This window comes from Cervus canadensis, chromosome 1 (genome assembly GCF_019320065.1).
Source record: "Cervus canadensis isolate Bull #8, Minnesota chromosome 1, ASM1932006v1, whole genome shotgun sequence".
NCBI lineage: Eukaryota > Metazoa > Chordata > Mammalia > Artiodactyla > Cervidae > Cervus > Cervus canadensis.
This window is the reverse complement of record NC_057386.1, coordinates 23494696-23517819: the sequence shown is the minus strand read 5'-3', so window position 1 is coordinate 23517819 and position 23124 is coordinate 23494696. Positions and strand designations below refer to the sequence as shown.

The 23124-nt window shown below is 46.6% G+C and overlaps 1 protein-coding gene and 1 non-coding gene across 4 annotated transcripts; one reads left to right on the top strand and one right to left on the bottom strand.

Annotated features, from left to right (window-relative positions):
* Positions 1–271: 271 nt before the first annotated feature.
* On the top strand, positions 272–4856 carry GNGT2 (G protein subunit gamma transducin 2). 3 transcript variants are annotated; one of them, XM_043470775.1, is made up of 3 exons: positions 272–632; positions 2528–2633; positions 3093–4856. In XM_043470775.1, the coding sequence occupies exons 2-3, from the start codon at positions 2550–2552 to the stop codon at positions 3216–3218; spliced, it is 210 nt and encodes a 69-aa protein (XP_043326710.1). In that variant the 5' UTR covers positions 272–632; positions 2528–2549; the 3' UTR covers positions 3219–4856. The 3 variants fall into 3 exon arrangements, with proteins under 3 accessions (XP_043326710.1, XP_043326703.1, XP_043326719.1); XM_043470768.1 differs by having other exon boundaries at positions 390–814; XM_043470784.1 differs by lacking the exon at positions 272–632 and adding an exon at positions 1571–1797.
* An 11379-nt stretch (positions 4857–16235) lies between these two features.
* Positions 16236–16307, bottom strand: TRNAQ-UUG. The gene has a single exon. It is a non-coding gene; the product is annotated as a tRNA-Gln (tRNA).
* Between the last annotated feature and the right edge of the window lie 6817 nt (positions 16308–23124).

The following is a 23124-nucleotide window of genomic DNA, read 5'->3' as shown; positions in this document are numbered from 1 at the left end:
GCCTGCCGGTTTTGCACCTCACTCTGCCCTTGATTGGTCGCTCTGCCTTCCCTCCCTCTTACTGCTTTTGGTTTCCTCTGCGTGAGAGACCCAAACCTGCCAGCAAGAGGCAGACATGCTCATGCGGGGACAAGAGGAAGTTAGTCTCCACTCCCTGGGCCTGTGCCACTCTGTCGCCTGCCCAGAGGAAGGGAGACAAGGGGGGCCCCTTTGGGGGCCCAGCCCCCCAATCCCTCCTAGCAGAGGAAGCCAAGGTCGGGGCGGCTGTGATTGCTCCCTGGGCCTGGAGAGGAAGCTGCAGCGGGGGCTGGGGTGGGAGACAGGAGGAAGGGGGCTGGCCTGCTCTGGGAGGTGGAGATGGATTTTCCACTCATGGAAGGGGAGGAAAGGGCAGAGGGTGGGGGTTTCCTTGGGAAGCTCGGGATGAGTCACCAAGAGACAGGGGACTGGAGGGTGGAGAGGATATGGAGACGGGTCATGCTGGGGGCCCATAGGGCGGTGGTGCCGCAACAATGGAAAACGGCCGATGCAGCAGCCAGAGGAACCAGGCAGGACACTGAGAAGATACAACCAGAGGTCCCCTGAGAAGTGTTATCAAGTCTCCGAAGGGTTACCTGCAATGAAGATCTGGTGTACGTACATGTTCTGTGCCTGGTGGAGGCAAGACAAGATGAAATTGACCAAGTGGAGTGTAAGGGACTCAGATTAGACAACAGGAAGGACTTGGCTTTGAGAAGCACCAGGTTTAAATTCCAGATTAACACGTCAGTCATAGGAAGCAACAGTGGCCAGAGCACCAAGCCTGCTTCAGGAGGTATGTGCTCCATTTCCTGAATTCACAAGAGACTCAGACTGGATGATGTCCGGGGTCCTGTCCTGATCTCAAACTCTTAGAGCTCAGAGCTGTCAATGGGACTTGATTCCTGGAGTAAGGGAAGTTAGGGGGGACTCTGGGCCTCCTCCCTGCCCCTCTCACTGGGGAGTCCGTCATTCTAAAGTCAGGAAAATAAAACAATCCCTCACTGACCACATTGGTCCCTTAAAATCTGTTCTTTGAGAGGGTCCCTTGTCACTGGACAGGCGTCAGGCTGAGCAGAAGCTCAGTGACTGTTAAATGGCATAGCCCTTGGGTGGTCGTGGGAGGAGACCGAGAGAGAGATCAGGATGTGAGCGCTGTGCTCAGGGGCTGCTGAGGGAGACACGAATGCCGGGCTTAGAGGGAGGCATGGAGACAAGAAGCGTGGACACAGGTGTCGGCAGTGGCTGTGGCCCCTAGCTGACGGGCATAGCAGCCTGAGTACATTTTCATGGAATGAGTGAATGAAATTTGAGCTCGGAGAACCTTGTAAGGTGAAATGGTGGGGCTTGAGTGAGGGACACAAAAAGGCTTCTCAGATGAGAGAAGTTAGGAGCTGGTATAGGACTTGCCTCATTGGAAATAACCTCAGAGCAGGCTCAGATGTAGGTGAGGAGAGGGCTTGGGAGAAAAGACTGGGGAAGAGGAGCAGGCAGGGCTGGAGGGTAAGAAAGGGGAAATGGGCTCTAAGCCAGAGGGGTCACTATAGGAAAGGGGCTGATTGGGGGTGGGGGGCGGCGGGGCAGGTTGCCTGCAGTGGTGGTAGTCTGGAAGGCTCAAGCTGCTGGATGGGCTTAGAACCTTGAGCCTATGATCAGCTTAGGCATCAGAGATTTGGGCTTCCAGACCATCTGCTTTGTCTAAAGACTTTCAGCTGATGAGGAGCTAGGAGGCTCAAACGCCTTCGTCTGGGTCTTGAAGTGCACGCTCTTTCTTGGCAGGTGAGCGGGTCTGAGGTTGCACTGGACTGGGATCTAGTCTTAGAATTATTGAGGTTAGGCACCAGGCAGGCCTTCCTGATAACCCTGTGGTAGTGATAACGATGTGTTAATTATGTGCCAGGCAGTGTGTTAAAATATTCTACATACATTATTATTATTTTCTTAATCCTCACAATAATCATATAAGGTAGGTACCATTATTATACCACTTTGCAGATGGGGAAACAAAGGTTGAAGGAGGATGAGCAACTAAGGTTGAAGGAGGATGAGCAACAGCTTGGAAGCTGCCAAGTCACAATTGGAATTGGAGTCTGGCAGACTGCAGAGCCTTTCTCTTAATCACTAGGGTAGTCTTTCTTCTGACAGGACCTGAATTTTCCTGAAAGCCACCTAATGAACTACCTGTGTTGTTAGGTGCAACAATAACTTTGCTTCCCAAATCTGTCTCACTGAAAGAAACTGCTCTTCTCTCCCTTCTCCATGCTCCGATCCCCATTTTCTCCATAGACAGATCTTATCTAAGGGCAAAAACTGTGTGTGCCTCCCCCATCCTCTCCTCCTGAGCCTAGCTCACAGTGGGGTAGGGGTAGGGGCTGCAGTGAGTCCATGGTAAGCGATGAGAATATATGGTGAGCAAGGAAGAGGTTAGACGTTGAGGTATGGGGAGAGTACAGAAGAGGAGCTGGGGGTGCCCAGGGGATTTACAGTCCTGGCTGTGGATGCTTTCCAGGGCCTGGTCTCTCCAGGGCAGGATGGCCCAGGAGCTCAGCGAGAAGGAGCTCTTAAAGATGGAGGTAGAGCAGCTGAAGAAGGAAGTGAAGAACCCAAGAGCTCTGGTGAGCCTCCTCTTTTATTCCCTGCTACCTCTCTTCTATCCCTTTCTGGTCCTCATGGAGACAGGACGCAAAGGAAGGTGTGATGAACAGCAGGGTGATGGGACCTTTCCAGGGCAGTAGAAAGAGCAAGAGGTGCCTCTGGAATGGGCTGGGAGGTGGGAGGAGGCAGGGTTTGATCCCACAAAGGTGCCCAAGAGAGAACCTCAGAGCCTGGAGGGCTTGGTGTGCCCAGCTCGGTCCCTGGACTGGGCCTGGCCAAATATCCCTCGCGGGTAAGAGTCAGGCTTTCTGGTTCTGGTCAAGAAACTCGTACCCCTCTCACACCTGCCTGTGCCTCTCACCTTTCTCCTCTCCGGCCTCTATCCCCACCCTGCCCAGAAACCTGTTTTCTTGGGACTGAGCAAATCATGAATCCTGAGCAACAGGAAAGGGCTAGAACCACACTCTGCTTTCTCCCAGATTTCCAAAACAGGAAAGGAAATCAAGGATTATGTGGAGGCCGAAGCAGGAAACGACCCTCTTCTTAAAGGCATCCCTGAGGACAAGAATCCCTTCAAGGAAAAAGGCGGTTGTATGATAAGCTGATGGTGCTGGAGCCCCTCACCCTGAATGCCTGCCCCTCCTCAGCCCTCTCCCCACCAGAACCCAGTACCCTGGGATGTGCAGGGAACCAGTGGATGTTCACTCTCTCTTAGTCACAGGATGAGTCAAGATGCCCCGCTGCACTCATCGTGAATCCATTCCCCTGTTCCACTGTGAACTCTTCTCTCCCATTACCTCCATCACCTGCTGGGTCACTGCTGACCCCACCTGGAAGTGCTCCCAGGAGAGCCTCCCTGGCTCAGGACTCAATTCCCTGAGAGCCAGGACAGACCTTGGGAAACAGTTAATTCTCCTTAAAACTCCTCCTATTCCCCCCTCTGCTGACTGCCTAGGAACCAGCATTTCCATCCAGAGCTTCTGGGTTGAGGATTGAAGCTGGGGGGTTCCTTTGCCCCCCACCTCATGTCTGGTCCTGTGGAACTCCTCCCAGTCATTTAGATAACCCAAGATGCCCTGGTGACAAAAAGAGCTTGTAAAGTCATGATGTCATGATTTATTGAATATTACTGAGTGTCTGTTCCATGCTGGGCTAGGATAGAAGAGGGAGCAAAATTCAAGTGGCTCTTATTGTCGTGGAATCTAGCAGAGAAGACACGAACCAGTTACAATTAAATCAGTAAGTGCTACAGTGGCAAAGGGGGAGTCAAGGCTGGTGTAGGAACATACAGTAGGGGGACACGGGGACATTCAGGGCAATGAACAAGGTCAAAGTGAACTGTTGCAGACAGCTGGGAGGGGAGGGTGAGGACAGACCCAGCAGGGGTAAAACATGGGGCTGGAGAGGAAGATGAAGTCTAATCTAAAGGACGTTGGTGTGAGCTCCGGTAAGAACTTTCTTTTTTATTCTCATTGCAACAGAGAGCTGATGGAGGTATTTATCAGCAGATAAATAAAGCAGAAGGCCAGGCTTTGATTAGCATAAGGGAGGGAGGATCCTGCTTAGGGCTGAAAGACTAATTCCTAGGCCTTGTTGGCAAGAAGATTACCGTCTAAAGAAGCCATAGACAGACATTCATGATACAACGTGTTCAGTGCAATGTCAGAGAAGTCTGTGCGGAGTATGAGGGGGACATAGAGTCCAGAATCCATCTGAGTGGCTGCATTGCATCCTGGGAGAGAGTGAGATAGATGGGCCCCAGGCTGAACAGTTTCTCCCCTGTGGACAGGAATTCCATAATAGCAGAAACTCCATAAATGCAGGATGATAGAGGAGGCCGGGCCCTGCCCAGATAGGAGATAAAAGACCACATATTCCTCATTCTTGAAATTAAGGAGACCTCCCAGCCTACACATGCATAGAAAGGCTCCTTGGGAAGTCAAAAGAGAGGGGGCATCACCTCATAGTAAGTGATGCAACCACCCATAGGCCTCTTCACTAAAATCTACCTATGGGCTAAAAGATGCCCGTACACACATGGGAGGACGTGAGATATACCAAATACAGACTCAGAACCAGGCAAAGCAATATGACCGGCCAGAGGAAACCCGGAAGAAATGCCTCATAAGTGATTGAAACTACCACAATGGTGTGACTCTCTCTCTGAGCCCACCATGTGTCTGTCCACATGTACTGTACTCTTTTTTCCTCCTAATAAACACTAATTGTTTCACTACTTTCCATCTCTATGTGGGAATTCATTTCTACACAGCTGATGGGCCAGGGTCCTGTCACTGGCCACTGGTTTCTGGTGGTCTAGTAGCCAGGATTTAGCGCTCTCACTGCCACTGCCTGACCTCAGTCTCTGGCTGGGAGCTGAAACCCTGCTTCAGGCCGCTGTAGGCCAAGGCCACCTGAGATGGAGAGGACAGGAAAGGCCTCAAAAAGGAGGTGATGTTTGCAGCTGAGTCCTACAGGATTAAGGTGTAAATGAGTGATATAAATCTGGCTGAAGGGACAGTATTAACGGGAGAAAAGATGAAAAGAAGAAGAAAAGAACAAAGGTTAGAATGCAAACACTCATCAGGTCAGAGTTGTTGGAATGTCAAGGGGAAGGCCTAGATATTTAGGATCTGCTGCTAGAGAGGTGGAGTTGCAGGTGATCAGAGGGTTTTGTTTGTGATACTAAACCACCATATCTGCTGGGAGGGAATTGGTAATGTTTGCATTTAGAAGGGTTTTGACAAGGCTTTTGACAAGATTGAAAGGGGAAAGACTGGAATCAGAGAGAGAATTAAGGAGATGATTGTGAGCTGTGGGGAGACGTGGGTTAGGGCAGAGGCTGTAAGTCTAGAGGGGAAGGTCGGGTGAAGGGTTCTTTGGGAAATGAAGTTTTCAGATCTTGACATCTCATTAAGTGATGGGCAAGGGACAAGAAGTGGTCCAGGATACCAATAAGTTTCTAGCTTCGGGGGTGAGCGAGAAGGATTGAAAGCAAGTATTTGCAAACAAACCTAACATAATACGTGCATCTGATTCAGAGCTGCAAACTCCCTCAGCCCCTCCCCAGAGGCCCACAGCCCTGGGGCTTGTCCTGCTCCTACCAGTAAGCTCATGGGCCACTGGTCAGAATTCAGGGTCTCCCACAGACTGTCCACTCCGTTCCCAATTCCACAGTAACCCTGCTTCACAATTCTGCAACCTCAATAATAAATGCAGCCACTCCAATACACTCTGCCCAAGAGCAGGAAAAGAAGAGAGGCAAGAAAGAGAAAATATTTAAATACATACATCTTCTAATTTTTTTAAATGAAGAAATGTTAATATTCCAGTAAGAAGGGAAAAACAGATGGGGGCTACAGTCACATGGGTGTCGATCATCAACTATAGCCTCCTTCTTGGTTGGAGTTCTTGGTTCAGGGGCTGATTTCAACCTTCGTTCCTCAGGACTCTGAACCCTTATTGAGGATCCAGGTAGAGCAGTGGTTTCTTCTGCTAGCCTGTGTTACCCAAAATAAAACCCCAGTCCACTTCTTGGTCAAGCTAAAAGACACAACTAAGCCAAAGAGGAGGAGAAGGATTTATTACTTACAGCACAGTAAAGAGAACACCAGGGATCTTTTCCAAAACAGAAACTGGAGAATTTTTAAACTAAGGATACATGCACATTCACGAAGTATCCACAAAAATCCAAGCCTGAGTTAATTGAAGTCATAAGGGTCAGAAAATGTCAACATCACCTCTTAGGTTCCAGTTGATCTGGTGCTTGAGCACTTCAGGCTAATTTTTACCAGTGAAATAGACCTGGAAATCTTTACAACTGATATATTATCTTTACTATGGTAACTTGTCTAGCCTGATAACAGTAATTTGTTTTTGCATTCTTCTGTTCCCTTAAGATACATAATTCATGAGACCTGTCCAAAGGCAAGCACTGTGACCAGGTTTAGATCACAAAATAGCTCAGGTCAAAAAGCTCAGGCTTCTCTTATGTCAAGACAGCCATCCCTGGTTCTCTTTCTCTGGAGACTCCCTACCTATCTTCTTATATCTTTACTCAGGGCTCAGTGCTCCAGGGGTTCTCTTGATTCCACCTATACCCTTCTGACCCCCTAAGATATGGTGACAATCATAGGACCTCAAGATCAGTGATGGGCCCAACACCCTGACTCCCTTTTCTGTCTGTTTTCCTAGTGCCAGAGGAGACTTCAGTGGCTGAGGGCAATCCCAGCTTTCACTTGGAAGGAATTAGTATTTTGTACACTGGTGGCAGCATTCCTTCCTTCATATTAGGACGTTCAGCAGAGGAGAATTTGGTGTTCTGAGGGTGGGTCATTGGAGTAATCTGAGCCACCCCTCTCCAGTTCCATCCCACAGATTCCTGAGCCTTTTGGCTGAAAGGAAGCCCCTGATGGATGTTGTCATTGGTTCAGGTCAGAGCACACCCAGGAGCCGTCTTCACAGCCCATCTTTGGAACACGATGACACCAAACTGGGCCTTCACCAGACCAGTCCTCACTCTGTGAGCCCAACAGCGTCCTGATGATGGACACGCGATGAGACCAGCAAAACCCTAGGGACCTTTGCTTCACTGAAATGGAAGAAGAGGGCAGTGAAAAAGCCAAGCAGGGTGGGTCAGAGGTGTAAGGACTCCAAGCAGAGATGGAATCACTGAAATTCTGACGACTCCGAGGAGTAAAATAATGCCAAGCCAGGAAAAGGGGCAGGAGGGACGCCCTTGAACTCCTGATTTCCGGGTCAACTAACATCAAGCTGAATGATTCCCAAGTTTCAAATTCTCTATCACCTTTCTTCCACACTGCACATTCACCAGAGGCTCCCAGAATGGGATTCCCAGGCATCAGAAGGAGGAGAGGGGAAGAGGGGACAGATGATAGTTCATTCCAGACTCAGCTCCTACGGCTGCCTGCAGCTTGAAATCCTGCCTAGTGGATCAGGCAGCTTCACCTCACCCCTGAATGCTGTCTTCTGGACGTCACTCCTGCACCCCTAGGGAGTGGAGTGGGGTGGGGTCTTATCTGCTTGGCATGTTGGGGCCTCAGGCAGAGGGCGATTACCCAATCTGGACCTCAGGGCCTCTGGGAAAGTTAGTCAAAGCCCCTGCTGCCTCCTACCAGTTCCCCACCTGAACCTAAGACCAGCTTTTTTTTTTTTTAGACCAGCTTTGTGGGTGTATTATTCCACCTGAGCCGTCACACAGGGCCTCCTGCTTAGGAAGGCCCTTGCTTGGTTTGACACTCTGCTGCCCCCATCTCGAAATTCTTAATTTTTGACTGCAGGTCCTACAGTTTCATTCTGTCTTGGACCCACAGATTACGTGTCCAGTTCTGTGTGGGGAGACTAAGGCCTCTGCCTAGTGGAGAAGGCAGGATGCTTATCCAGGAGCAAGGTTTAAAGTAGGGTTTAAAACAGAGTTGAAACGCTCATACTCCTGGCCCTCCTCCACCATCTCTGAGGGTTAGAAGCCCGGGGCGGGCCGGTAGTGGAGGCGACTCTGCGGTAGGTTCTCAGCGTCCCCTTGGCCCCTCTGAATTTTCTCTATCAGACCACGGAAATGGGTGAAGTGGATGACATCACCTGCAGCATCAGAGCTGAGCACACAAAGCAGAGAGGCCAAGAGAGGAGAGAAAGGCCTAGAAGAGCTGCAGACTCTGCCTGCTCCCCATGCTGTCTAACCAGATGCAAATTCTTTAAGTCTACCTTCTACCTCCCTCACACATTCCTCTGTTTATCTCTTTGCTCCAACAGCCTTGCACAGAGCTACCCTCACCCTGTGCCCTCCACCCCCACCCCTAGGCTGCTGTGTTTCTCTGTGGCTACCTTGCTTACCTCCTGTAAAACCAAGCCAAGACTTGTGGGTTAGCGCCAAGGCCTGTCCCACACCACAGGGTTGGGGTGGAGGGCCCTGCTTACCCTTGAGGCGTCAGCTCTCCCCACGGCTCCCCCACCTGTCCCCGGGGCTCCATCAGTGGAGCTTTTCTTAATTCCTCCACCAGCTCCTGCTGTGCTTGAGATACTGTCTGTATCCAGCTGATTCGGATAGAGTCACACTGCTTTCCCATAATCTCTCCTTTATGACTGAATGAATAAGTCATTCAAAATTAGGTAGTTCATGGAATTCTCTCCAGCAGTTATGAAACAGGAGAGGAGGGGGCAGGGTACAACCTTTGAAAGAATGACATAGCCCAGGGGCACAACATAAATTAATTAGAACCAAATGGGTCCAAGATGGCAGATGAGTCAACTTAACTAGATCTTGATCCTCAGTATGTGCTCATTGTAACGCAGCAGCAAGCTAAACGACACACCCAGAGGCACCATGACAGTTCCAAGGTCGACCATCAAAGACCAAAAAGTGGGCAGTGGCTCGACACCTGGAAATCCCTGCCCCTTCCCCAAAGTAACTGGAATAATTCTTCCACTCATTGGCCTATGAAATTACCCAGCCCATAATAACTAACCACACCACATTTCAGGGCTACTGCGCTCACCCTCTACGATGGCTCACACACTGTCTGTGGAGAGTGTTTCTCTCTGAATAAAATCCACTTCTTACCTATCACTTTGTCTCTCACTGAGTTCTTTCTACAGTGAGATACAAAGAACCTGAGCCTCAGTAAGTCCAGACACCAAGTGAGTGACTCTAATGAAAAGATCACAGGTTCAAGTCCCAAGCAGTGTTTCGGCTAGATTTGAGTCCTGGCCTCCTCAGTTCGAGCGTTAGGCTAGGTTTTGGCTGGGTTCAAGTACTGGCACGTGGGATGAAGTCCCAATCTGAGGTAAATGGTTTCAGTTAGGACTTTGTGCTCCTACTGCAGGGGCATGCGTTCCCTCCCTGGCAGGGGAACTAAGATCCCACATGCCATGTGGCATGACCAAAGAAAAAAGAGAAAATTAGGTAGTGTAGAATCTGAGAGGCATAAAAGGCCTGCTATGAACAATCCCTCCCTCCTTTTCTCCTAGACTCTCTCCTGGAGAAACCAATGTTACCCACTTATCAAGTGCTCTCTTAGAGATCTTTTATGCATATGCAAGCCAACACACATAAACATTCTACCCCTTCCTACACAAATGGTAGCACTTACATACTGTTCTGAGCTTTGGTCTGGATTTCTCTGTTTTTAACCTTACCTAGATGGATTTCATTTACTTTTGTGTCCACATGTACCCCCAAGCCTATAATCTTTCATTTTACTCTCTTTTATTTTATATTTTTTGAATTTTATTTATTTGGCTGTGCCAGGTCTTAGTTGTGACTTGCAGTATCTTTGATCTTTAGTTGTGGCATGTGGGATCTAGTTGCCTGACCAGGGATAGAACCCAGGCCCCATGCTTTGGGAGCAGGGAGTCTTAGCCACTGGACCACCAGCAAAGTCCCTCTCTCTTTCAGTCTTCCATTTATTAGTCAAGTTTCAAGCTCCTTGAGGGCAGGTATCAAATCTTTGACTTTTGTGTTTTCCAGTACCTAGAACATAGTAGGTGCCCAACGAATGGGTGTGGAATAACTGCTTGGTTCTACTTTATAGGCTTACTATGGGCCAGGCATTGTGTGTTGAGTACACACTATGTCATGTACAAATGAATAAACAAGATAATGAATGGACAGCCCTGGGCATCTAGCATAAGGAAGAGGTCGGGCTAGGCACAGACCTGCCTTCCCTGGAGGTCTGAAGCTCTGCTGGTCCCTCTGCTGGCCACTCCAGGCAAGGACATTCTGTAAGCGATGTATTCCAGACAATGCTGTCCTTAGGGGCCCTTCACAAGAATAAAACCAGGGGGAAGGGCTCCTTAGACTGTTTGAGAGGCGGAGAGAAAAGTTCTCCCCTCAGATATTGGGACTGGAAACGGAAGGAAATGTGGGGCAGGGGGTGGAGTTGTCTCAGCGAAGCTGAGCTAGTAGGGGAAGGAAGAGGGGATGGCGGTGGGTTCAGAACCATTAGTGTGTGGTTGTGATAGCAACTTAGTAGATTGTAATCAGTTAAAAAAATAAATAAATAAAAACCACAGAAAATATGAGTGTACTTTTACATGGAATAAAGGTAAATATTGTTTCTCAAACTTCTATTTCAGCTTCGTGTATGTGTGAACTAGTTGGCAATATAGAACACCTTACTGAGGATCTTGGTACAAACAAAAAAATGGTGAAAGTCACCAGAGAAATGATGAGATAGATCCTGGTGAGTAAGTCCTGAGTGGGCTCAAGGATTCACAGCAGAATCAAACCTCAGAGTGGAAGGCAGGGTACCTCTATCTCAGGGCAGGATCATCCTACACCCCTGAGACAAAGACCTTGAGCTCCCTGACTCCAGGCTTCCAGTCACCAAAAGCTCAAAATTTCTCAAGCCTGTTCCATTGATGGACAGCTCAGATTGTTAAAAAGTTCTTCCCATTTGTCCCTTTAACTTCCACCCGTGAGTGCTCATTCTCTGCCTCTTTTACAACCAAGACTAGGAATAACTAGGCAAATAAACTGACAACTGACAAGTGTCCTGTAAATTTTATTTTCCTTCCCATAATGAGCATTTATTCTTTTCTCAAGAGTCTGAGTTTTTATTATTCTGGTTATCTGTCTAGCAGTTATCGTTACTAAACCTATCGTGGATGGGACACAGAGAAAAGAGCTTTTTGCTTACGATTTTACTAACTCTCACAGCACTGCTAGGTAAAAGGCACTGTTATTATCCTTTTACAGATGAGGCACAGAATATTGTTTCCAGCTTTATTGAGATATAATTGAAATATAACAATGTATAAGTTTTAGGTATACAACAGTAATGATTTTATACATTATATACTGCCAGATGATTATCACAATAATTTAGTTAACACATTTATCACCACACAGAGTTACCATTTCAGAGCATTTAAACTTCTTACCCAAATGCAGTCACACAGTTAGCAGCAGGATGAAATTTATCAGTGCTTTTGTGTGATCCCTAGAATCGAACCCGATCCTCTGAATATGGTTCAGATGGCTCAGAACTGAGAGAGGAGCTTTATCCTGACTCCCACTCTGCGGACAAACTTTGTTGTGTTTTCTTTTTTTGTGTGGACAAACTTTGATCTCAGATTCCTCATCTATGACCAGGGCAGAAACATGTCTCTAGGCAGGTACTTTTTGACTGTTTTGTTTATTGTCTTGTGTTTGTTTTTTTTTTTTTTTTTAAGTTCTACCACTTTATTGCTACCAACCCATCTCCCTCCACCCTTGTGCACACATGCTCAGTCATAATCCCATGGACTTCAGCCCACCAGACTCCTCTGTCCATGGACTTTTCCAGGCAAGAATACTGGAGTATTGTCTTGTTTTTTAATTTATTTTATTGAAGTATAGTTGATTTACAATGTTAATTTCTGCTGTATAGCAAAGTGATTTAGTTACACACATATATACTAATACATTCTTTTTCATATTCTTTTCCACTATGGTTTATCACAGGACACATTTTAAAAAATAATTTTATTTATCTTTGGCTGTGCTTTGGTCTTTATCTTTGGTCTTCATTGCTGCATAGGCTTTTCTCTAGTTGCTGCAAGTGGGAGCTACTCTCTAGGTGCACTGTGTGGGCTTCTCATTGTGGTGGCCTCTCTTGAGGTGGTGTGTGGTCTCGATAGTTGTTGTTCTGGGGCTCTAGAGTTAAAGGCTCAATAGCTGTGCCACAAGGCCTTAGCTGCTCCACAGCATGTGGGATCCTCCCAGACCAGGGATCAAACCCATATCTCCTGCATTGGCAGGAGGATTCTTTACCACTGAGCCACCGGGGAAGCCCCGATCACAGGATATTGACTATAGGTCCCTGTGCTATCCAGTAGGACTTTGTTGTTTATCACTTTTTGACTTCTTATTTTTATTTTATTTTATTTTTTAGTTCTACCAGTTTATTGCTGCCAACCCATCTCCCTCCACCCTCGTGCACACATGCTCAGTCATGTAACCCCATGGACTGCAGCCCGCCAGGCTCCTCTGTCCATGGACTTTTCCAGGCAAGAATACTGGAGTGGGTTGCCATTTCCTTCTCCAACTTTTTGACTTTTTAAGCTGAGAAATATAACACAGGTTCAGAATAGTGCATACAACATAATGTGCATTTTAACAAAAATTTGTAAGTGAACAAATTATGTAATTTCCACCCAAGGACAAAAAATACAATAGTATCAGTACCCCTGGAAGACCACAGCCCTCTCTCTTCCCCAAAATATTCCACACCCTCACTTACATGTGAATTACTTCTTTGCTTTGCTGGATAATTTTACTATTTAAGTTTGCAGCTCTAGACAATAAAAAAGTTTTCCTGTTTAGAAATTTTAAACAAATGGAACAATTCATTATTTACCCTTTCCTACCTATCTTCTTTTGTGGCATGGAGTTGTCCATTTGTTTTGTTGCTGTGTGATGTGTGGCCTTACTGCAAATTATTCATCCATTCTACTGTAGGTGGACATTTGAGTTCCAATTTTTGGCTATTATGTTGACAAAAACACTCTTACATATGTCTCTAAGTGCAAAAAAGCAAACATTTCTGTGGCTATATGTTGTTGTTGTTCAGTCACTAAGTGGTGTATGACTCTTTGTTACCCCATGAACTGCAGCATGCTATATACTTCTATGTCCTTCACCATCTCCTGGAGTTTGCTCAAACTCATGTCCATTGAGTCGGTGATGCCATCCTACCATCTCATCCTCTGTTGTCCCCTTCTCCTCCTGCCCTCAATCTTTCCTAGCATCAGGGACTTTTCCAATGACTTGGTTCTTCGTATCAAGTATTGGAGTTTCAGCTTCAGCATCAGTCCTTCCAATGAACATTCAAGGTTGATTTCCTTTAGGATTGATTGGTTTGATCTTGCTGTCCAAGGGACTCTCAAGAGTCTTCTCCAGCATCACTATTTGAAAGCATCAATTCTTCCATGTTCAGCCTTCTTTATGGTCCAAATCTCACATCCATAGATGACTACAGGAAAAACCATAGTTTTGACTATACAGACCTTTGTAGGCAAAGTGATGTCTTCATTTTAATATGCTGTCTTGGAATAAATACACTGTCTAGGGCTTCCCTGGTGGCACAGATGGTAAAGAATCCACCTGCAATTTGGGAGACCTGGGTTCGAGGCCTGGGTTGGGACGATCCCCTGGAGAAGGGAACAGCTTCCCACTCTAGTATTCTTGCCTGGAGAATTCTATGAACAGAAGACCCTGCAAGGCTAGGGTCATGGGGTCACAAAGAGTTGGACACGACTGAGAGACCTTCATTTCTTTCAGGAGTAGAATTGGGCTTCCCAGGTGGCACTAGTGATAAAGAACTCACCTGCCAATGCAGGAGACGTAAGAGACTCAGGTTTGATCCCTGGGTTGGGAAGATCCCCTGGTGTAACACACGCCAGCATCCTTACCTGAAGAATCCCACAGACTGAGGAGCCCCCTGAGGTGGCTACAGTCCATAGGGTCACAAAGAATCAGACACAACTGAAGCGACTTAACACACACACACAAGAGCAAAACTGCCAGATTATATGGTATGATATGTTCAACTTCTCACCAACTTACTCCTCTTGAGAATTCACAGTATTCCATAATCTCGGTAACATTCAGCATGTGCTGTATGCTTAGTCGCTCAGTCATGTACAACTTCAGGCAAGAATACTGGAGTGGGTTGCCACGCCCTCCTCCGGGCATTTTCCCAACCCAGTGATCGAACTCTAGTCTCCCACATTGCAGGCAGCAGATTCTTTGCCATCTTAGCCACCAGGGAAACCCAGCATTCAGCATAGTCAATCTGGTAAGTGTATAATAGTATCTCACTGGGCTTTTAATTTGCATTTTCTTGATGATTGATGCATTCCATCTTCTCATATGTATCGATTATTTTGGATTTCCTTTTTTTTTTTTTTTATGAAGTGCCAGTTCAAGTCTTTTGTAATTTTCCATTAGGTTTCTTTTTTCTTATTGAATTTTAGGAGTTTTTAATATACTCTAGATACAAATTGTCAGTTATGCATTACAAATATATTTTCCTTTTCTATGGCTTAATTTTTCACTTCCTTATTGGGGTCTTTTGATAAGAACATAGAATATCATATTAATATGGTGATATATATCAAGATTTTAGAATCTTTTGTGTCTTAAGACTTTCTCTACCCTGAGGTCATGAAGATATTCCCCTGCGTTGTATTCCAAAACTTTATTGCTTTTTTTGCACATTAAAGACTATAATTCATCTAGAATGTATTGCTGTGTTATTGTACACTGGGAGGAATTTTATTTCATATTTTTCCATATGGACACTCAATGATCCCAGAATAATTTATTGAAAAAAGGCCCTTTTCCCACCGTTCTGTTGTACTATATTTACCACAGATCACTGTCCAAGTACCTGCGCATCTGTATCTGGGCTCTCTATTCTGTCCTACTCCTATGTCTTTCTCTGCCCTAGTACCACACTGTCTTAATTCCTACAGCTTAAGAGTTGATAATAAACTTTAATATTTGATAGTGCAGATCCTCCCACCTCTCATGCCTAGGTATTTTTGAAGCTGGGATCGCCCATACACACAAATCCATTCAAATGTTTAAGCAGTGTGTGGGGTGGGTTGGGGAGGAAGGGTGCTCAGGATGAGAGAAAGGAAGAGCAGAGCGAGTATTCTGTTTCCATGGCATTCTCCCAAGGCGCGGGACCACATAATCACAGTGCCAGTCACCCTGTAGGGAGATCACAAATGCGTCAGCGGGCTCCCTCGTCACTTATTCCCGAGAGACAGACAGCTCTTAAAACCCAGATACCAACCCAGAAGACAACACTCCATTCGCTTCTCTTCGCGGCTATCCCAGAGGTACAACCTTTCCTGCAAATCACGTGCGCGTGCTCAGCACCCAAATACCGACCCTGGACAAATTCGCCAAAAGAGATTCGCTCAACCTTGTGGGTGAATCCCACGGAGATTCCTATCGTCTGCTCGGGAGAAACAGCCCATCGATACGACGAGAAACCGCTGGCAGATAGCCTGACCGGCCGAAACGAACTGAAGAACGGATTCCTTGACTAAGGGATTTTTTTTTTTTTTTTCCCGACCGAAAGACAAACAACCTCGAAGTCGGCCGTCCGTGTGGCGGACAATCCAGACAGACACATTTCAGTATCAGACCGACTTCCGGGCGGAGCGATCCCCAAACACACGCTGGTTACTCCCTCACCCTCGGCTAGCGCCGGTCATTTAGTTCCCAGCTATCAGAGCAGAATGTTTGGCACGTTAGCCAATGGGAAGAAGGATTCCAGGCAGCTTGCGCGGGCAGGGGGCGTCTCCTAAACCCGAAGCCTGCTGCCGCTCCCCGCCGGAAGCAGGATGCTGGAGACCCTCCGGGCGCCTTTGGCAGTCCTTACGGGGTAAAGTCCCGCTCCGAGCCCCACAGACACGCTTACTTTTCCGCCCGGGCTGTTGCGCATGCGTGCGGCAACCTTCAAGCCGACCCTGAAAAGAACGCATCCTGAGCAAGACCGAGGGAGCCTAAACCGCGGTCCGATAGGTCACTGGGGAGAAGGCACAGCACGAGATACCCACTACCGCTGGAGGCCTCCAAAATAGGAATTGGAGAACCAAAAGGTTTGGTGAGGTCCCACCGAGATTTGAACTCGGATCGCTGGATTCAAAGTCCAGAGTGCTAACCATTACACCATGGGACCTGCTGGCTGCTTTAGGCGGCCGGGAGTCTTCTCAAGCCACATAGCGGGCGCGTGAGGCTGCCTTTGGAAAGCAGTAGTAGATGCCCAGTGTCCGCCGGCGCTGAACTGTGGGCTCTGGGCCCCGAGCCGCAGGAGCGGGCCAAAGCGGAGAGGCGAGGGCTTCTGCATCCCCGGCGTCCCATACATTTCCGGTCCCGGGGTGTCATTGCTTGTCGCCTCTCTCTCTCTCTGCTGTCCCCCAGGGGTCCTCACCGAGTTTGGGGAAGCACGGAATGCGGCAGGCTGCCGGGATCGGTCTTAGCAATGCTGGACCTGAGACGGCCGGCTCTGACCTCCAGCTCTCGAGCAGGAGGCTTGGCGCTCCCATCCTGGTCTTCGTGTTGTTTATTTATTTACGCAGAAGGTGCTCTGGGTAGGTTATCTTGGCGGAGCCGGGAGGGAAGCCGACTGGCACGTGGGGCGAATGCGGTTCAAGGCCCTGGTGCCCCGAGCGCGAATCGCTGCCAGGAAGTGCGCCGCACCTGATTCCTTGGCGTTCCACGTGGCTAGAGCGCCAAGAAATTAGTACAGAACGTCTCATTTCCACTTCCCTCTCTTGGTGGATGGTTCCTTCTAACAAAATTAGAAGCAGATCAGTGAAAGATAGTCGATTTTGGACTTTCTTATAAGTTTTAGTTAAGGTGTAAATGGATAGTGTCTCCTAAGTTCGATCTGGTGACAGATAATTTTATAGGCCATTTGCTCAGCAGTTTCACTTTTGGAACTTTATGCTTAGGGACTACTAGGATGAGTGCCAGTTGGTCAAGAATGTTCTCAGATGTGTGGTTTATAATAGTAAAGAATAAAAATAAATGTCCATCGTGTGAAAATTGATTAAATAAATGTTGACAGTATCTATACAATACATACTGTGCAAGAATTTAGGGGGAAATTATTATATTGGCATGAAAAGATACACTGTTCTAAACAAACCAAAACAAAAATCTACTTACCAATTCGTGTGTGTAATAAAATCTCACTTATACACAAACAGAAAAGCTGAATGCATACAGATACAATGAATATTTGCCCTGGGTCATATGATTTCTTGAGGGATTCAACACTGTATGGGACTGGCTGACAGCAGAACTGTGCGATATACTCTCCAGGCTCCTGGCTGCCAGAGTGAAAGTGTGTGTCCTTACCCTGGGCAACTGGACTTAGAATCCAGAAGCAGCAACATTTTAGAACTTAGCTGGCTGCTGGTGGTGGCTGTGACGCCAGGTCTCAGAGGCAGTGATGGCGGCCATGCCGTATCCCCTGGCAGCAGACACAGCATCCTTCGTAGATTGTCCAGGATCCTGACCTTGGCAGGTTCCTGGTTGCCTAGTTTCCCTTCATTCTTGCCCATCTTTCTGAATTTGCTTTCCCTCTGCTGTTATGAACTATGTAAGGTCCTCCTAATAAGCCCCTTTTCTGTGGAAGGTACCTAGAGTCCTTTTCTGTTACATATAGTCAAGAACCTGCTTAGTCCAAATTCAAAAAGGTCTGTTGATGACAGTTATCTCCTGGGAGTAAATTTACGAGAACTTTTCTCCCCCACACCCCACCCCACCCCCACCCCCCGTATATAACTCTTATATATTGTTAGAAGAAACATTAACGATTTTCCTTTTTGAAGAAATAACCAAATTCCCCTTGAGTTTCTATGGTGAGATAAGGGTATCCCTCTCTCGAGGCTGGAGTGACATAATATCTACTTGACTTAACATTAAATGACTTGGGCAGCTCTGGACCTCAGCCTTCCCGTCTAGTTTCTTCTTGCAAGGGTTCAGTACAGGCTAAAGTGTATTGCAATTAATTTTTCAAAAGCTACTGCAGAAACTCCTAAAGGGTGATTATATCCTTTGAAAGTATATGCATAGTTCCTCTCTCCAGTATGAAAGAGAAGGATTCACTGCCCTCCTATTCCCACTTCTCCCTACTCTAGTCCCTAGTTCTTCTTTTGCAATTCCTTCCACCTTCTTTCTCAGCTTGAACAAAACCTTACCAGCCCTACTTTCTCATTCCCCGAGGGATGTAAAAGAATCATTTCTCTTACAACTTTTGTCATGACTCATTGGAATTATAAGAAACTGTGTTCTGTGGCTCAGTCTCTCCCATCCTCCCTCCCTCTCCTCCTTGGTCGGGCTATGAATTCCTTGGGACTTGCTTATCTTTGAGCGTGGCTAGTGTCTTAACAGACATGTTCCCTGAACCCCATTAGAGGGCACAGGGGAACTTAGGAAGAAGAAACTACAATCTAGTTCTGTGTTCAGAGACCCTTTAGTGTCACACATACATACACACGATATATTTTTTTTAATATATTTATTTTTAAATACATATATATTTAAAATACACACACACACACACACACACATATACATATATATATATATATATATATATATAAAGGATAACAGAGACAACATGTAATCTCCCTGGCCCAGTATAACTAGTTTCTTTTAACCTGCTGTGTGTGGCATCCTAAATATGGCATCTCATGGCATCTTTGAGGATAGACTCTCAAGCCTCCACAAGGTGGCTCCTGAGCTAGGGGAGTTCAGGGCTCTGCTGGAGGTGGGGTTAGCGTAGCTTCAGCTGTGGCACCTGTGACTGAGGGGTGAACTGGGGCAGATTGTACCCCAGAAAGTACAATGAGGCCAGGGTTTAAGAAAACAGGGGTGAAGTCCAGGATTAGGAACTTTAAAGATATTCTCCCATCTCTTACGAGCCTGTAAGTGAACAGACCATGGAGTAGGGACGATAATGCTTTGAGTGGTCAAGGTGGAAAGCGTTCCTATTCACTCTCAAGGCTGTTCAGTCCGTTTCCTGTAACCATGCTCAGATGCTCACAGTTAACGGATAGGATGAGCCTTGCTCTTTTTCCTGGCCACCCAGGATAGGTGAGATCTGCCACAAGTCACTATCTTGCCTTGCGAACCCTGATTATGCCAGGGAAGCCACCAGTGCCGACTTGCGCAGGGTGACATGCCCTGAGTCTCCACTGGCCACATCCCAACCCTTCCTGTCCAGCCCCCTGCTCTGAGCCTGGCATTCCCCAGGCTCTGATGAGGAAATCTGAGCCACTTCATTTTTTTCTGGCTGCCCTGGGTCTTCATTGCTGCATGTTGGCTTTCTCTAGTTGCAGCAAGTGGGGGCTACTCTCTAGTTGTGGTGTGCGGAATTCTTTTTGTGGTGGCTTTTATTGCTCTAGGGCACGCGGGCTTCAGTAGTTGTGGTCCCCTGGCTCTAGAGTGCAAGCGCAATAGTTGTGGTACATGGGCTTAGTCACTCTGTGGCTTGTGGGATCTTCCCAGATCAGGGAGCGAATACGTGCATCCTGCTTTGGCAGGTGGATTCTTCACCACTGAGCCACCAGGGAAGCCCTCCACCTCACTTTTTAAAAATCATTTTATTGAGATATTATTTATGTTAAGGAAAATGCACATACCTTAACTGAAGAAATCAATTATGTTTTACAAATGTATACATTTGTATGATCACCGACTAGATCAAGATATAGGGCATTTCCATCTCTCCAGAAAGTTCTCTGATCCTTTTTCCCAGTCTTTACTGATCCTTTTTTCCAGTCTTCACTACTCTGGTTTCTATTATCAGAAATTAGTTTTGCCTATTATTATAGTATTCATATACTGTTTTGCAGTATCTTTTGTGTCTGGCTTCCCTGGTGGCTCCGATAGTAAAGAATCTCCCTGCAACGCAGGAGACCGGGGTTCAATCCCTGGGTTGGGAAGACCCTGGAGAAGGAAATGGCAACCCACTCCAGTATTCTTGCCTGGAGAATCCCATGGATAGAGGAGCCTGGCAGGCTACAGTCCATGGAGTCACAAAGAGTTAGACACGACTGTGTAACTACCACTTCACTTCACTTCTTTTGCTAAACATTTTTTCAAGATTCATCCATGTCATTTTATATACTAGCAGTATGATTTTCAGTGCTGAGTATTCCATTCTATGAATATACCAGTTCATTCATTTTTCAGTTGATGGACATTTGGGTTGTTTCCAGTTTGAACCTAATGTATCTGGATCCTTTGTCAAATACTGAAGATATTTTCTTCCAGTCTATGGCTTGTCTTTCTACTTTCTTAATAGTGTCTTTTTGAGAATTCTCTGGTGGTCCAGTGGTTAAGACTCTACCTTTTCACTGCTGAATGCCTGGGTTTGATCCCTGGTCGAGGAACTAAGATCCCACAAGCCACACAACCAAGGAAAAATAGTGTCTTTTGTATAGCAGAGGTTTTAGTTTCAATCAAGTCGAAATTATTCTTTTTATTAATACCTGTGTTCTTACATGCAGAGATCAGGGATATTTCCAAGCACATGGGATAGAGGGGCTTGTGCAGTTATACAGACTACTCAATTACATAATGAAAACTGATAATACCTTGGTAAAATTTAAAGAGGTTTCAGGGATATAGGTTTTATATAGCAGACTCGTCTGAAGCTGGAACAGGGAGGCTGAAGGCCAGAAAGGTGGTTGAAGCATCCAGACAAAGGATTAAGAAAAAGAGCTGTATATAGACAAAAACACTGTGAAGGTCATTAGGTGTAGGTTTGAGCAGAAAAACTGGGGTAGACAGCAGTGACTTCCTTGGAAGCTGATCCTGAAACTGTTGCTGGGGTCTGGAACACAGACTATGGGCCTAGCAAGACTGTAGGATATCAATATCAATATCAACATCAATATTAATAATGGCAAATGGTAGGAAAAAAAACAGGATGTTGGCACGTGTTGGTGATTTCATGCCATTTTCATGATGGTCCTATGATACAGAGTTTTAGGCTGAGGCAGCCTGTTTTAAAGCAGGTATACTATGGCTTTGCTAAGAGTGGCTTGCAATCCAGGTTTACTGGATGTCCTGTAATGTGGAGCCTTTAGGACTAGAAAAGCTGAAATCTACCCCCTGGGAGAAAGCACCAGCAGAGACAGAAGACTTAGCAGGAGACCCACTGGAGCAAAAGCCTAGCCTATTACACTGCAGTGCTTTAAACATTTTCTACCCATGAAGAGGAAAAACCTGGGGGTGAAGAGATTATCAATGGTCTCTCTGTACCTTAGATGACTGTAACTTAGATGATAGTATCACGGCAAAGGCCAGGTGTGGAGACCTGTGGTTACCAGAATGGATTTCCTAGTTTCCAAGACTGTCTAGACAAGATGTCTGGACTGAAATAAAAGAAAGGAATTTCCAATGAGATCTCATTGGCAATCGTTTCCTTAAAAATCTGACTGATAAAAACAAAAAACAAAAAACCTGGCTGATAACAGCTAATGTGTTTTAACTCCTGCAGCCAATCCCGGACTTGTGAACAGCATGAGCAGGAAGTAGGCAGTTATGGCTGTGGAGGCCTCAGAAAGGTCACCCTGCCCAATGCTCACTCAGATGGGGAACAGGAATGTAACGGACAAGGTGACTCCTCTTAGAAGAACCTGGATTGTTCTGGGCAGTGCTAGATGGGCTAAGCAAGGTGCCCCCTCCACTGCCAGGGCTTGGAATCCCTAATGCCTATTCCTGTCAATGACAGGAAACCTGTGGTCTGCTCCACCTCTGGGCTTCAAACTATATATGAGACAGTTTAAGACAGTTTGGGTCAAGCTTCTGGTACATGCAGACAAATGCATTCTTATAGATCCCCTTTATAGTGGCTTGTACATATTGTTGGTCAATTGATAATCAAAAAACAGTTGGGGAGATAACTTCCTGAGTCAGGGAGAGTATCCAAAAGAGGCAAACCCCCATCCTTCTACTTCAGTCACATGAAATGGACACACCTCATGTATTCAAGAAAAAGACCACTAGCCCAGTAGCCAACAGGATTGCTTTCTGAAACTCATAGAAATTTTCCTTTCCAGAGCTGGGGAGTGGGACTTAGTAGAGGGGAAACGGACAGGACCTCAGCTGCCTCTGGAGGCCCACACAATTATTTGCACCAATTTGTCTCAGGCTTTGCAGGTGGCGCTAGTGGTAAAGAACCCACCTCTGGTCTACGGCCATACCACCCTGAACGCGTCCCATCTCGTCTGATCTCGGAAGCTAAGCAGGGTCAGGCCTGGTTAGTACTTGGATGGGAGAACCCACCTCTGCCAATCCAGGAGACCTGAGACACAGGTTCAGTCTCTGGGTCAGGAAGATCTCCTGGAGGAGGACATGGCAACCCACTCTAGTATTCTTGACAGAGAATGGACAGAGGCGCTACAGTCCACAGGGTCGCAAAGCGTCAGATACGACTGAAGCAACTTAGCACGCAGGCATGTCCATCAGTCCAGGAATTTGTTGTCTAGCAGGAAGTAGCAGAGACCCTTCACTGTCCTGGAAGGATACCTTTGTTATTGGTTTGATCCAGGCTGCTCTTGGATCAGACTGTGTCTGAAATTCAAGACTGGAGGGAGGCCCATGCAGGGGTTATTCTTTACGACCTGATTTTGGCTTCCAAACTACCCAAAGAGAAAACATTTTATTTATGCCTGTTTTGAAAACACACTGATACACAGAATAGTTGTATTATTTAGGACACTTTGCTTGTAAGTTACAGGAAGCAACTCAAATTAAGAAAAAAGAAGAATTATAAGGATATAGTGTTTCACAAAACCCCGGGGCAGGACCATAGCCAGACCTCAGGCAAGAACCAGAAGGCTGCCAGAAGTCTCTCATTTCAGCTTCTCTTTGTGCTTATGTTGAATTCCTTTTCTCACTGCAGTCTAGCAAACTTTTCTGCTCCCCAGTCCAAATAGCATATGGGAGCACTCCGCTGTGCAGTCACCCACTTG